The sequence below is a fragment of the Bemisia tabaci genome, chromosome 1 (assembly GCF_918797505.1).
Source record: "Bemisia tabaci chromosome 1, PGI_BMITA_v3".
Classification (NCBI taxonomy): Eukaryota; Metazoa; Arthropoda; class Insecta; order Hemiptera; family Aleyrodidae; genus Bemisia; species Bemisia tabaci.
Window position 1 is genome coordinate 52221564 of NC_092793.1, and position 16248 is coordinate 52237811.

The 16248-nt window shown below is 41.7% G+C and overlaps 1 protein-coding gene across 1 annotated transcript in view; it reads right to left on the reverse strand.

Annotated features, from left to right (window-relative positions):
* Positions 1–600: 600 nt before the first annotated feature.
* The window catches only part of LOC109039710 (uncharacterized), an 89246-nt gene continuing 73598 nt past the window's right edge, over positions 601–16248 (reverse strand). Inside the window, exons 2-5 of the mRNA XM_019055326.2 lie at positions 10942–12213; positions 4270–4355; positions 2531–2655; positions 601–2178 (exon numbers count right to left, since the gene is read on the reverse strand). Of these exons, the coding sequence (XP_018910871.1) occupies positions 2020–2178; positions 2531–2655; positions 4270–4355; positions 10942–11681 (1110 nt within the window). The 5' untranslated portion in view covers positions 11682–12213 and the 3' untranslated portion in view covers positions 601–2019. The remainder of the gene's footprint in view (positions 2179–2530; positions 2656–4269; positions 4356–10941; positions 12214–16248) is intronic.

A 16248-nucleotide genomic window follows, 5' to 3' on the forward strand; every position in this document is an offset into this window, starting at 1 on the left:
CAATTGCACTGAAAAAAAAACTCATATGAACAGAGTTTAATAGGAACGCACCGAGTCAAATTTGAGAAATATTAATAAGGAGAGGTTTTGAATCCGAAGTTGGGGAAAATATATGTTGAACATGAAAACAGTCCTTAAAATTTGTCTTCAACATTAAGTCTCATGTCGGAATAAAATTTCAGACCTATTTTACCTCGGATGAAACTTAATGCAACTGGTGCATTACTGTTAAACTTTGTCTTTGTCCAACTGATAGAATAATGCTAGGTTATTCATCCTATTCTGAGGGGAAATAAAGGCCAGAGAAACCAAAAATTAGAATTTGAGTCACAATGCACGCCAATGAGTATCAGTGTTTATTATACACTGTGTTATATTTTTGTAAAAACAAATTGATGGGTTCTGTTTTACTCCCTAAAAATGTAAGGTGCTAGATAACTCATAACATCCTAATTTTTTTTCTAGTTTTGGTATTAAACTGCAGAATCAAAGAAAAAATTGATGTACCTAGAAAGTTTTTCCCTCAAATAAAAATAGTCTAGATTTAGGAGGAGGGAAGGGAATCTTTAACTCCCACAAATAATCCAAAATTCAATAAGGTTCGGTAGTTTAAAACATCTTATATTGAAAATATTTTGTAAAAGTAATCGAAATTTTATAACAAACAGTATGTATATCTATATTTACAAATGTATAATTTTTACAAGTAAATTACACTTACTTACAACACCTAAAAGGCACTAGAGGCGAGAACAAGGATTCCTAGGGTAAATTTTTAAGTTAAGTATGAGGTTTGTAGATATGTCAGTGACAGACAATTTTTTTGGGTTGCTTCAGAAAATTTGAACTTGAAAAATATATGAAAATATCTCATGCCTGTATTATCACTCAATTTACAGTGATCAAGATAAAACAACAGGATGTACTTATCAGTCTTCAAAAGGTTTTTAACTTTAAAATAAAATAAATAGTGATTTCTTTTCCGCTACAAATGATGTGGATAATAGTTCTTGAATAATTCCAGAAAACTAACTTTAAATTTCTTTTCAATAGATTTCGAGCAACCTATAAAAGTGAACATAAAAGTTTATCTTCTCTTTTTTGAGTAAAAATCAAATAACTCATAAAAAAGATTGAAAATACTTGAGGACTGTACATCTAAGTTCTTCAGAAGAAAAAGTATCCTAACTCTGTGAAAAGTGCAACATTTCACTTTATAGAAGGCACTTAAAATTTAAAATGTACAATAATGAAAAAAGTAAGTATTTCTGGAGATCTTGTTGTACTTAAATTCTTAAGGAAATTTTTAGTTATGCCTTTCCAACTTGGAGATGCAGTTGAACAAAAGCCTTTTGAAATTGTTTACCTACTCATACCTAAAACATCTCATAGTTTTCAGGGGATTCAACTGCAATAGTCAATTGCTCTCAGGGTCGAAATATAGCGTGCAATTCATTGTACCAGTTAGATTAAACACTTCAGCAAATGTTGTTTATAATTGATAAAAACAAACAAAAAATAAAATACAGATGATAAGCCAGAGCTATTAACTGTGCAAATGTTTATGAATTTCATGGCTATGCCTGCCTTTGTTTTTTGAGAATAAAAATAGTACTTTCTAAATTTTTTTGTTTTTTTTTTAAAAAAAATTGTTTTTTAAAATTTTAAAATTTAATTGTTGCAATTAATTGAACACTAGTTTGACACCAACAGCTAACTGACGGTAGATCCACCATACGGAAAGAAAAATCAGGTACCTACAATAGCTTTTTATCTGAAAGAGGCTAGGTGGCACTTTAAGTGCCTGAGAACCTACCCACTCTAGAGACTATCAAATAAGTCCCAGTGAGATATATTCTAAATAAGGTTGTTTTCTGACACTCTCTTCTACCTTCTTGAATGATAAAAATTCAAGGGCCAAACTCGGCATATATACAGACAGGAATGTTCCTTTCTTTCTCCTAAAAGAAATCTTAGTTATTCTAGCACTAGAGAGCTAGGTTCCTGGGAGCAACAGACTTAGACTAGAGTGGAGAGTTCATGGGGTGTAGTGGTGACAGAACTCAGATCCAAAGTCGCATTGGGTAAAGGTCGCAACTTGGCTGATGATATCACACTAATTCCTCGCTGACTGGCTATTTTTTCTGCAGTCAACTCCTTTACAGCATTCGTCTTTTCCTGCACAAGAGAAAAGAAAAAGGTCAGTTATCAGTGATTTTGCTGAAACCCGAAGTCCATCAGCCTAACATGCAATGTTTTTTTTTATCTTCACTTTTTTGCTCCCCATAGTTGTGCTCTCTTCAATTCAAAGTTACAAACTGAGGTAGGTACACTGGGAAAAATTAGACATCAACGTAGCGTGATAAAAGAAAAAATTGTATTTTTTAGATTCCCTTCGGTGCGATACTTTAATTTTTTTATCGTGAATAATTGAGAGTATTTGTCGATCAAATTCGCCTACTTTAATGTCGTTGGTAGAGTCTCGACATTATAATATTTCTGAATGGACAGTTGACTCTGCTGACCTCACCTTCTGCCATATAAAGACGTTGTGTACCATGGCGCAGCCGCAAAAGACGATGCCCAGCCCAATGAGAGCACTCGTGATGATGGCCGGGGTCGAATGAAACTGAATGAGCGTGTACAAGATGATCCCTGCAGCAAAAAACAAAAAAGACATCTTAGAGAAGGAAGTGGAAAGGAGTTAAGAAATGAAACAATACACAGAAATTAGCATCCAAACTATTGACACTTCATAACAACGCGTTTCAATCAGCGAGAGAAGTACCTTCGCAAATTAAAACGTACGGGAAACAACGAGAGCTACTCAGGTGTTGAAATGGCAGACTTTCGATTTTGAAGGCGCTACACGATGTTATCGATAAAGATAATATGAGAAATAAAATTATTGTTAGCTTAAACTATACATTGAATCAATGCGGTCTCATTTTCATTAAGAAATGATTACGTAGACAGACGTGCCAAAAAGTTGAGATCCCAGAAACTATAGTTTCCTTCAGAACGTGAATGAATAAATATTTAAAAAACACTGGAAAAAAAACTCCGGCCGTGGGAGCCGCAATTACGGGCTATATAGACATACCGTCCGTTCCGGGCTCAAAGGCCGAAAATTCCGGCTGCTGGAGCCGTAGCTTCGGCCTCTGAACCCGGAGCAATCGAAGCTACGCCTCCAGCAGCCGGAATTTTCGGCCTTTGAGTCCGTAACGGACGGTATGTCTATATAGCCCGTAATTGCGGCTTCCTCGGCCGGAGTTTTTTAATCAGTGAAATATACTTGAAAATATGATGCTCCTAAGAGATGTAGTTCCTTCATATCGATTTTTTTATTTATTAATTCTTTATATTTCATCTTGCACCGAAATAGGAATATTTTAGCAAATAAAATATCAGTTTACTCTGCTAACGTGGAGACTATCAGTGATAATTGAAAGTGGGTGAAAAACGCACTCGGAGTTGGGACGATGCAGGTGGAGTGAATTGGCGCGAGCGAGAACAAGCGTGCGCTCGCGCTAGCGTAGCGTCACGCAGTTCGTGACTCACTTGCGCGCGCTCGTCCGATGATGTCACTGTCACACCGTGCTCGTCTCCTGTCCTGTCTCGTCATCAAATCCGTCATTGAGTTTTCAAGTCAAGTTGGAATAGGATCGCTGGAAAATTTGCGCAACAGGCATCCTCAAAGAAAAGCTTAGTCATAATTTGAACTAAATGACCCGAAAACGAAGGAACGTATACACGATGCACAGTGGATCGAGTCAATTAGAGACGTCAGACATGAAATATTTGACTAAAACCGCGAATTTTGATGTTTACTTCGTCACATTTGAAATTTTAAAGAGTGCCTCTGAAGGAAAATTTTACGAGGAAACCAATGGAACCACTTTTAGAACCTCAAAATTGTGTATAAACGGAGTTATCAGCTTTGAAAGTTTCCAAATTATGTCCAGCCTCTCCTATTGACTCGATCCACTGTGCGACGTCGGAAAGTTATTAAATTGATGCAAGAGTACTAAGATGAGGATCCTGTTAATTCTCTCTCGCGTAAGACAGAATCTTATTTGTGAATCGTTAAAAGGAGGGAATGAAATGAGGCATTGCACTATACTGTGGACTAGTTTGAGGATTTTCAAAAATGAATTTCTCACATGTGATGAAAGTAAGTTAGAACATAGGAAAGTTACTGGGTTTCTCTCTTCTACACTCGATCTAAATGTAATTCAAGCTGAGCAGGGAGACTTAAAATTTACTGACCTGTCAGAAAAACCGGAATCGAAATGAAGAAACCTCCGATTGCGCACACCCTCGTTATCGAAGACTTCTGCAGAAAAATGTTACTCCTGAAAAAGAAGAAAAACTGCGTATTAATCTATATGCGAGCGATAAAAACAAAACTAAAATCTAGAGCAATACATCAATATGAGGGCAAGCGATCGATATCCTATTAAATACCTTAATTCGGTCGAAAAGTGCACAAACCAGCCTTCACAGTCAAGTAACCAAATGTTGAGAAAATCGTTTCAATTTTAACGATGTGGGATTTCCTTCCGACCTCCTACTTTGAACATCTCAGTTCACTCAGAAGGTATTGCAAGGATTTTCTATCGATGGTCAACGATTCCAAAAAAAGTCAAACTTCTTTAACGGTAAAAAAGTTATGACCACTTAACGACTGATTATATAAGATCAAGGATTTGGCCTCTTCGACGCAGGCATAAAACAACTGAGAGGCTTGGAGGTAAAGGCGCAGAAGTGCAGTTTTTGAAGAAATTGAGCTATTAATGATTTCAAGTAAAACTATAGTCTTCATGCATATTCTTTTAAAATTCGCTCCCAAATTCCAATTTTTAAGCATCAAAAAGTCAGTTTGAACTTTCATTCCACCATAAGGATCCATATAATTTCGAAACTTCAAACACGCATCTCTCGAAATCGCAGAAACTGTACTTATGGCGCCTTGTCCTCCAAGCCACTCAATTCTTCAAAACTTTTCCGCTGTAATCCTTCTGATAAATCTTGGAAATGTTTTTCGGACATCCTTAATTTTATTAGTTGGAAAAACTTTATAGGTAAAACCTTGCACGTCCATTTTGGTTTTGAAAGCGTTGCCATGGATCACATTAATTTGTTCACGCTTGTTACATACTTTCCACCCACTCAACATTTTTGAAAACCCCGACCGACACACGTGACATTCAATTTCAACGCGCACAAGCTATATGTATTGCCGTGCTAAGGAAAAACGCCATGTGAACATTTGAGAGTTGCCAAATGTCCTCCGATTAAATGATTATTTTTGAGGAAAGTCATGAATATGTTTCCTTGAAATTTGCAGGAACTTCAGGTAAAATTGCGAAGATAATTATCTGAAAAATTAGAAGAAAAATATGCATAAATTTACTGGGAAGTTCGAGTTTTATGAAAAGAAATTTGGCAACGCCTGGAGGTTCATACGGCGTTTTTCCTCAGCACGGCAATATACATCGGCCGTCAAACGTGGAAAATAACGGTTTCCTTTGAAGCGTCGAAATGAAAAACCGTAGTTACGACCCTCTGGCGTTCAATAGGACATTTAAATTATCGATCAGCTAATCTGCCAACAACGGATGCGAACACATCTCCTGTCCCTGCGCCAAGCGCCGCATGCTGTATATATAAAACTCAAGCCCACCAGTGGCGAGGCGTGAATGATCGATTATCGATTTCTCCATTGGAAGCCACGGTAAAGAATCGATTTATAAGGTGTTCGTTGCCAACACCTTTTTCATCGATCCAATTCCATAGACTTAGATGGCATATTAATCGATATATTCCAAAGTGCGCCACGCCATTGAAGCCCACTCGTTACCGGCTTGATATGAGCTTGACTCGACTCCCTGCCCTTTGCATGCCTATGGTCTAAGGCGGGGTTGCCTAAGTGTCCAGGCTAGGAGAAAACCGCCCCGCATCTAGCAGTTGAAACAGTTTTAACTCAATGGGCTCGGTCGCACAATCTGGCAGCCTTGGCTGGAAACAATGGGAGTTCCATACCGGAGCGACGATCCCGCGGGAGAGAGCTTTTGACCGACTGGAGAAATGGTGTATAAGTATTGAGCCGGAATTATGCCTTTCTTGGGAAGAAATAATGTAAATTAGATAATGCACGCTCCAAAACCCGAGAGAAAATTCTACCGAGCAGATGAATTAGGAGAGGAAATGCATAGTATCCTGAGAGCCAAAAAGTGTTGCTAAGTTGGTGCATGATATGTTTCCCTTTGAAAATGACTCGTCTACATGCCAAAGTTTATAGGCGGAGGGGCGTAGGGGGCGTAAAAAAGGAGAAATTAAAATGGGAGAAAGAAAGAAGGGAGGAAGGAGGGAGGGGAGAAGGAAGGAACGGAGGAAAGAAGGAAGGCTGCTAATATTTGGTAATTATTCATGACGTAAAGGACTCAAACTGTACATTAGATGCTTTGAATTTTCGAAAATTTTCTGGGAGAGCCCCTGGACCCCCCCCCCCCCCTTCTGCCCCCTGCTTTCGAATTGTCCGGATCCGCATATGGAGAAGTTTTCTGTAAATTTTTGTCCGATTTTAGATCTATAGAATCGCTGTTTTTAACCACTTTATTCCCGCTGAGTGAAAAAACTGGAGTAAAATCTTCAGAGTACCTGTGTTGGTGCTTGAGTTATTTTCAATTTTCACTTTTCCTATATAGGATGTTACAGGGAGAGGAAAGGCTGAACACTTTGCCACGAAAAGTTTAAAAGTAATTAAAACATTGAGAAGTTAAACGCTTTTTTACGGAGACTTGAACGCATGGGATGTCAGTGCGCCGTGAGGCGAAATGACTGAAGTTTGAATTTTTCATAAACTCCTCCCGACTCTTTTATCTGTGCTATTCTTCAAACAAGAAAATTGTAATATTAATTTCCTTTCAATCAACCATTGTAAGTGTAGGAAGCAGTGCTTCCCTGCCAATATGGACGCCACACTGGATCCAGCTGGACTCTTAAAAAATTGACAAGAAAAATACTCTTGATTCAAACGGATTTTTGCTTGAATTTTTGAGTTGAATTTTGCTTGAGTTTTAAGCTTTTGAAAGTTCCAAATTTTGTCCGATCTCTCCTATTGACTCGGTCCACTGTGCGATGGACTAGCATTTAAAATTGACACAAAATTGAGGAATGTGTGCTACGGGCTGGACATAGGGGGGGGGGGATGACTTGCAGGCGCCGTTGGTGTGCCGAATGTCCTGACGAACTCAAAAAAATGTTGGATGCACTCTCAAGTTGACATACCACCGGTCGAGGTCAGGCAACACCACAGGGCACAGGGCCTTTTTACGCAGAACAAATTAAATCCACCTTCTGAGACAATCGGTGGAATTCGATCATCACCTCGGAGTACAGTTTAAAAACTGAAGGTTGTGGGGAGGTGGTGTAGAGGAGCGGGGGCGGCTAGGAATGCATTGCGGTGCGGGATAAGGGCACAAATTTGATGAAAGGGAAAGGATGGAAAAGGTGAGACAGGAGGGAATAGCACAGGTAGGTGCAATGAAAACAAAACCTGGATCACGGCTTGCGTCGAGGCGTTGCCAATAATACACAGAGATCCAGATAAAGAGCTAGGGGCAGAGTTAAGAAATTTCGTGAAAGATTATAAGAAGAAATTTCATCAGGAAATTTCATGGAGAATCTTAAATTTCATGAAATTTAAGAAATTTCATGGGGAAAAAAGAAATTTGAATTTCTTGTGAAATTTCACGAAATTTCATTCGATGAAATTTTTTTTAACAACTCTGGCTAGGGGCGAAAGCACTGCAACTTTTCTGTGGGCCTTACGTGGAGAAGCGACAAACTAATCAAAAAATTCACTGTCCATACAATGCATTCTGCGCTCGCTGCATCAGGGACCACTATTGCCGTGCTAAGGAAAAACGCCGTAAAAATATTCAGATGTTGCCAAATTTACTTTCAGAAAAGACGATTTTTAAAGAAAGTTGGGAATAATTTTTTTTTTTTAATCGAGACACTTCAGATCAAATACGAGTAAAATTCTCTGGAAATTTTCCCGAAAAATTGTGATTTATCAAAGGAACTTTGGCAATGGCAACGTCTAAAGGCTCTTACGGCGTTTTTCCTTAGCACGACAGACTAGAGCTAGATGAGGGTGTCTACTAAAACAGGCTGACCAAAAATCAGTACTCTTACAGTTCTTTTTCAGTACATTCCCAAAAAATTCAGTACCTCCTCAACAGAAAAATTCAGTACTTTGTCAGTACCTCCTATTGACAAAATTCAAAAAATTTCAAAGATTTGAATTTTGCTCAAATTGAGACGAAAATGACGAAAAAATTAGAAAGATTCCGGACCTCCTGCGGAATTTCCGCACTATTTCAGTACTTCCGGACCGCCATTAAAAAATCAGTACTATTTCCGGAGTTTTAGACACCCTGTAGATGATTCATTTTTTAATTAGTCGCTAGGTTTGCAAATCGGAGTAGGTATTCTCCGCGGCGTATTTCTTGAAATCTGCACATTTTTTGTCTTTTCTTTTCTTTTTTTCAATTCATTTATTTTATTTCATTTTAGGAGAAAATTGTTATTATCACATGTAAAGATCTGATTAAGACGTTAGCAGGCTAAAAATTATTCGAGACCCGCTTGAATTGTCCTTTTTATGATTCTCTGGTAAAGGACCTCCGCGTGAACCTCCTTTAATCGGGATTTGAAGCATACGGGACCTCATACGGAAAAGCGCTGTTTAAGGTGCGACTTTGAATACGGCCCTGCTACGTACGTAAGACTCGAGTTGGGTCATTGATACGGTATCGACAATCAAACATCGCAACGGAGCGGAGCAATGAACCTGCACTTATTGTTGGTGCCAAGCATCAGTTTTAACGCGTAATTAAACCTCATCAAAACGATCGGCGACCATTTCCCAATGCCACAGCCCAATCTTCGGCGAGGAGGGTTTTGTTCGTGACAAACGCGCATGAAAAAAAGAAAGAAAAGTAATAACTTCACAGCGAACGAGGCGATCCACGGCGACAAGCGTAACAATTAGAGAGTGGCAAAGACAGGACTCGCAAAAAGCGAGCAGGGACAATAGACGAACGAGCAAATATCGACTCCATTCCCAGACGGGAGGGGCCGGCAAGTAATATAAACATTATAAATGAATTTAAACCATAATGTTTACGCGCTGATCACAGGGCTCGGGCAAATCAGTTCCGCTTGGATAGATGGGAGTCTATCGAGCGTTTCGTCACAGAGAGATAAGTGGGAGGTAATGAGCGACATTCGGTTTGAAGACTGAAGAAGTGAAGACTTCATAACAAAGCTTGCGATGTATATTCTTTTGTTTTTGAGTATGACAGTCGTTTGAAGTTTATTTTCCTTTTTTTTTCTTCCTTTTGACGTTTCTATTCAAATGAGCTATATGAATGGGCCCTCATGGATTAAACTAGCATTAACTGATATCATTTTTACAGAATATTTTGTAGGAATATTAAAAACATCGCACGAGAGTTCATGAATGTAAATGAAATTTTCCATCAAAGGAATTAAATGTGACGTAAAATTTGCAGGCTAAGGTCTGCGCAATGGAGATGTTGAATGTGAGAGGAATTTTCGATTTGACTGTTGATTCTTATGCAAAAGTTCGCGAGAAACACGACGGTGCCACTAGTTTTCTCTGGAATCAACTTCCAAGCTCAAAAAAAGCTCTCAGTTGAAGCCAAAATGGAGAGGATATCCTACGCTATCCTGAGAGTCCACCTCTACATCAAGACAAACTCTCCATGCAAAGATATAAGGAGCAAATACATTAGCAGGGTTGCCGTGTTTTCAGTTTTGGAGTTCCCAAATAAAGTGGCAGCCCTATCAATGTATTTGCTCCCTATCTTTGCATGGAGAGTTTGTCTTGATGTAGAGGTGGACTCTCAGGATAGCGTGGGATATCCCCTCCATTTAGGCCTCAACTTAAGAGTTTTTTATGAGCTTGGGAGTTGATTTCAGAGAAAACCAGTGGCACCATCGTGTTTCTCGCGAGCTTTTACGTAGGAATTAATTGTCAAATCGCAAATTCCTCACACATGCAACATCTCCATTCTATGTTCATCTTCTTACGGTATTGCACGAGGAGGCGAACAATCAAAACAACACGCAAGGCCGCAAATTATCCTGTTTAAAATTTGGGGGAGCCGTAATTTTCTCGTCATTTTGAGAAGCGATAGAACTTGCAAAGTGAGGGGTTCTACGTCAAGTGCGGTGACAACATAAATCGTCAAGGTTATTCTAGTTCCGCTAAGGTGACACAAATAAATCGCGAGACATATTTTACACGACCTACGTCCAGACACCAAGTACGAGGGACTAACTTTTACATAAAGTGATCGATTTTTTTCTCAAAACTCAAACCTTACGACCAAAACCTACTTCTTTTCAATGGATAATTATTCGACATCATACTTAGATTTTTTCTACTAATTTGTTTCATTGAGTAAAACATTTTGTGAAGTTTTAATAATAAGGAGGATAGCCTGTTCTCTCTTCGAAAAAAAAGAAAAGAAAAACCGAACATTTGGACACGCAGCTATTGAGATAAATGTTTTCCTAGTTCCATAATCGATATATTGAAAAGATCGACACATACGAGGAGTTGAATTCTCGCGATAGGCGGGATTCACACGCGGCCTAGATAATCCGGGCGGATGAACAGGCTTCAACAGCATACCTGAACATTCTCAGTTATAGTATTTGAAGGCCCTGCAGAATCTGATCTTGTCGGTGCGTATGATCAATGAAACCTGACAACCGGTGGATCGTCATCTAAACACGCATCACGTAGTTCCTCGCGTCCCTGAGAAATTGGTGCGAGGCGGATCAATTACACGCCCAACAAGCCATTAAGCCTAGCAATAAAAACAGAACGTGGCTTACCTTTCACCGTTGGGCCAAGTGCGAACCAATTTGACGGCGAAGAGAAACTGGACAGAACAGACTAGAAGACAGCACAGGTTGAGCGATAAGGAGAGCGCGCACAGGGCCAGCGTCACCTCGTAGACGGTGATATACTCGTCGGGCGAGATGACCGTCAGCTGCTCGTTCCTCATCAGGTCCCTCACGTCGGCCGGGGTGACCGGCGAGATCTTGAGCAGGAATATCAGCGCCAGCATGGCCACCATGAGCGACGTCAGACACAGGAGCCCGAGCGACGTGAGCTGCTCCTTCACGCCGTCGCCCTGCTTGAGGCTCTGGGCGCGCTCGGGGAGGCGCCGGGCCGGGGTGGCCGGCGCCCCGGGCGAGACCGGCGAGACGGGGACGTGCGTTCGGGAGATGTTCAAGCCCCCGTTGGCCATTTTCGGGCCGTGGTGGGAATGAACGCTCGGGGCGTGAGTCATGCCCAGGGGGCTCACCGAGGAGGAATTACCCCCGAGGGAGTGCTTGGAGGTGGAGAGCGTGGAGATATTGAGCCCGTGCGAGTGGTTGAGGCGCGGATGACTCTGGTTCATGTAGCGGTGGCCGTGGCCGATGTGGTGGCCGATCCCGCCGTTGAGGGTCGCCGACGGCGAGAGGGTGCCCCCGTTGCCGAGGACGCCGGAGCCGCCCCGCTCGGGCCCCCCGGCTCCCCGCTCCATCGTCACGTTGCCGCCGTTGGGCGAAAGCATATGTTTCAACATCCTCGATCACGCCGCGCTGCAATGGCATCTAGACCACGCTGCATCACTCCCGCAACTTGTTCCACACCGCGCGCCGTGACACTAGCACATTGCCGACCGCGAAGCTGAAAGGCTTTCAGCCCACTATGCACACCGTTGAAACCGCGTTCATTCCGAGCGACACTTGAGCGAAATCACAGAGGTTCAAACGTGAGGAGGGGCACTTCGGTATCGCTCCATAGCAAGACGAGGGACGCGAGAGTCACAGCGTGCCGGGGCTGAGGTTGTTGCAGCAGAGGAGCAGCATTTCGGCGGTGGCACTCTTCTGGCGACAAAACGCACGACGCCTCGCCTCGGGTCCGGGTGCAGTTCACTGGGCCTGGTAATTGCTCATGCGCCTTGCGGGGGCCCCGGCCGCCGACGGCATTCCGCTTTCCGCGGACTAAACGCGGGCCCCGAATCGGGCCCGACGCTCGGCGATAATTGACTCCAATCGCGCTCCCGCTCGGCCAGCCTCGTGCATGTCAGAGATGACGCGCCCAGCTCCGGCTCCCTGAAACAGACAAACAGCCACGGTGAGGATGACGATGACGGCTAACAAGAATGGAAAGGCGAAAAAGACAAACGCAAACAAACACACACGCTCATCCCTTGGGTTCTGTGACGCCCAACAATGGGTACTTAAGGGGCGCCGATCCGCCGGAGGCGTAACTCGGGCCCATTTCTAGTGGGTGGAATCTTCCTGGTTGGTAATTAAAGCCACCCATGCCGAGCTTCGCACAAAAATCTTCCTTTTCATTCTACAGAGAAGGGCATACTCAGAAACAACGAGTGGGTCGTCTCCATTATGCGAACTTTTGGAAGATCGTTCGGATTTATGAAGATCGACCTTTTTTCCTGAAGAAAATGCTTAGCTTTAACTGAACGTTGACGATAAAAAATTGACACTCGAGCATTCGAGATTCGTGCGAATGTGGAGCTCTAGTAAAGCGTGATTCCTCCCCGGATCCACTTTTTCGGGCGCACAGTGTGACCGCTCTCGTCGAGCTTCCGGAGTCAGTAGTTATGCGTCCTTTCGAGCGATTCTGATAGATGATACAATGATACATGGATGCCCGGTGGTTTTTAACGAGGAATCTGACATATTAATTTTCATGATATTACAAATTATTTTTCTAGAGATAAGGGGACAGCATGGCGGGGGGGGGGGGGGGGTTTAGCATTGGCGGATCCAGCAAATTGGCAACATTGTTGTTTCCCTATTTAAACCTATGAAAATATATCGATTCTTGGAGGGGCCAGGTGCTCCGACAAGAATCGATTATTCAACATAGGTTTAAATGGAGGAGATTCGATGTTGCCAAATTGCTGGATCCGCCTCTGGGGGTTAGTGGCAATCATAGGGCCCGGACCTTAAAACTGATATCAGAGCCTGAAATGAGGTGTGGCGGGCCTGGTTATTTGATGGAAGAATATGATCACAAAGTGCAGGCAGAAACCGAATGCCTACATGCGAGTTCAAGGGGGAGGAGGGGGAGTGTTGGTAAGGTTTGAAGAGAGGTCGTTGCTCTTCAGTCGCAGACTGAAGCGCCACGGAGTGCGACAAAATGCCGCGCTTGCGGACTCCCTCAAAAGGCGGTGACAGGTTCATGCCCACGCAAAAGCTCTCAAGAGCTTTTTGTCCTCGCTTCGCGTGGCAGTAAAGAGCTTCTACTCTACGAAAACAATGAAATTCTGTCCTCAGTAGCCGCCGTGAATTTTTGAGCGCGTCATACAATAAAGAGTTCATAGGGAAGTTCACCAGTGGTGTGAAGTACTCCATTTTATCACCCACGATGGGAGCTTTGCAAGCTTGATTAATTCTACTTGCAGAATAGACGCGAATTAACAATTTCAAATTAAATGTGTCGCCTCTCATCGCCCTCACCTTCTTTATCGAGAAAATCGACTGTAACAACAATTTCTGAGCATTTGAATAGAAAAATCAATCTTTCTGTTTAGAATACATCTGTTGTGTGGTGCTTATAAAAGAGCAGAGCCGGATTAAGGGGGTGACCACATGGGCCGTGGCCTATGGCGGCAAATCTAAGGGGCGGCAAAAATTTGCAATTTTTGAAAAAGTAGGTATAAAAAAAAAAATCGGATTTATAAAAATAAAATTACAAACGAGAAAAGGCGACAAAATCTCTCATTTCCTGAGAGTATAGTAATTTCTAATTTTGTCGTCTCTTAGAGATACAAGAGACAGCACCCTCAATAAGTCGAGTTACGAGAGAAACCGAACACGCAATTTGGTCTAGAACGGCGCGACTGAGAGAGAAATGATAACGAGGACTTGAGATGAAAAGGAGAAGCCCTCGGCGCGGCGATCGGCATGTATGTAACACACATTAGCGCCTACAAGACTGCACGAATACTTCACGCATTGCATCAAACACAGTGTGGTCATTGCGGTCAGCAAACTGATAGCGCCTACAAGAATGCATGAATACTTCACGCATTGCGTCAAGCACAGTGCGGTCGGCGTCAAACGCATAGCGCCTACAAGACGGCGCAGTTCCGCAGCGGCGGAAGTTAAAATCATTGAACCACATTTATGTTTGTTCTTTCATAATTTTTTCGTTCATTTCTTATGAATGGAAGGCCTTGTCCACACAGAGATAGGTTTACGGAACTTAACTTTCGCGCAAGTTTCGTGAACTTTGGCTAGTGGTGTTGACAGGGCTTTCCCAAAAAATGTGTTCAACGCGAGTAATTGCGTCTTATGCACCCCTCCCCCGCTGGCACGTTCATTTGATGGTTTTTATCGAGTTTCAAGACGAATGAGAAGGGGGCGGCAAAATATAGGCGGCCCATGGCCATGGGTGGCAAATAGGTGAATCCGGCCCTGTAAAAGAGTACCTCAATCTTTGGAAAATGGACGGATGAGTCTTACTACTTAATAAATTAATGAACAAGAACGTGGAAAATCGCCATAGAAATTCTAAAAATTAGAATGTTAAACTCCGAATCAGACCCAGTATTCTGCCGTGCTAAGGAAGAGCGCCGTATTAACATTCAAGGGCTGCCAAAGTTCCTTCGATAAAATGTTCATTTTATAGTAAAATTATGAATATTTTTCCTTCAAATTTTCAGAAGTTTTGGGTCAAATTACACACAAAATTATCTAAGAAATTCGTAGACAAATATTCAAAAATTTTCCTGAAAATTAGCGATTTGCCAGGGGAAATTTGGCAACGCCTGAAGGCTCATAATGCGTGTTTCCTGAGCATGGCAGTATTACTTTGACCTTCCACACGAAAGACACTCGCGAGTGACCGGTCGAGAAATATACGAGGTCCGAGGATTCTGTATGGACTTGCAGTGAGTGACTCATGAGGGCAGTGGTCAGGAACGAAACACTGCGTTCTTCCGCCTTTTTTTTTCAACCATTCCTGCAGCTCTTCTCCTTCCAATTCCAATAGAAAGCAAGCGGTGATTTTAAAGGGGATAATCGTCCATCGACCACGGCCGTTGGTAGGTTGGAAGATGAGCTATGAGCAGGAAGCTACGTGAGGTACTTCCCCCGACCATGTTGCCACGCTTAGTGGAAACGTCTTCTCTACCGGTATTAGATTAAAACAATTACAACATACTGAATAGAAGGATGAACATGGGATCGTAGTGCCAGGGACAAGTCAAGGAGACTCCCCTTAAAAACGTAAAAGTAGAGTTAGTGCATAATTAAGTACCTCGTCGACAATCAGAACAAGACAGATGATCTGAAGTATTTTCAGTGGCGTGGCGTGAATTGCGATACATCGATTGTTATGCCATTTAAACCTATGGTAAAGAATCAATTATTAAGATATTCGCTGCGAACACCCTGTTTATCGATCCTTTTCCACAGGTTTAAATGACATAATAATCGATGTATCGCAATTCACGCCACGCCACTGAGTATTTTATATGATTGATACTACCCTAGTGGTAAAATAACAACTGAATTTGGGGAGAAGCTGCGAAAGGGGGTGCGAATCAAAAGAAAACCCCGGAACGTTTCGAAAATTCGAAATAGTGGGAATACCCTAGTAAGAGAGCTTCTTCAAAAGTATTGAACAATAAATGAAATATGTGTGAAGTTTGATTTGTTAAAAGGTTTGTTAAAAGGAAATAATATCTACACGATATTTAATTAAAGTTGCGAATTCAATTGATAGGTACTTGATTTTTTTCCAAGCTTCATATTGTGCATTTTGAACTTCTGTACAAACAAAGATTTATAGAGAAAGTAATATCTATACTGTTTTTCGGATTAAAAATTCTGATTTTTACATTCTTTTAAATTATATTAATTGATTTATTCCTTTATGATCTGTAAAACATGCACATATTTTACACACACGTTTTGACATATTATACACACTTGCGACTCTCGGTTACATTCGATTACCTATGTGACAGGGTGTCCCAAATTTGATCTATTGGACTTCAGGTATGGCGCAGGTAAAAATGAGACTTTTTTCTGAAATATGGGTCTTAAAGTTGAACCCCAAGAAGCTACAGTCTCCCAAAGTTTCAAAAATAGATAGCACTTTTGCCTCCAAAT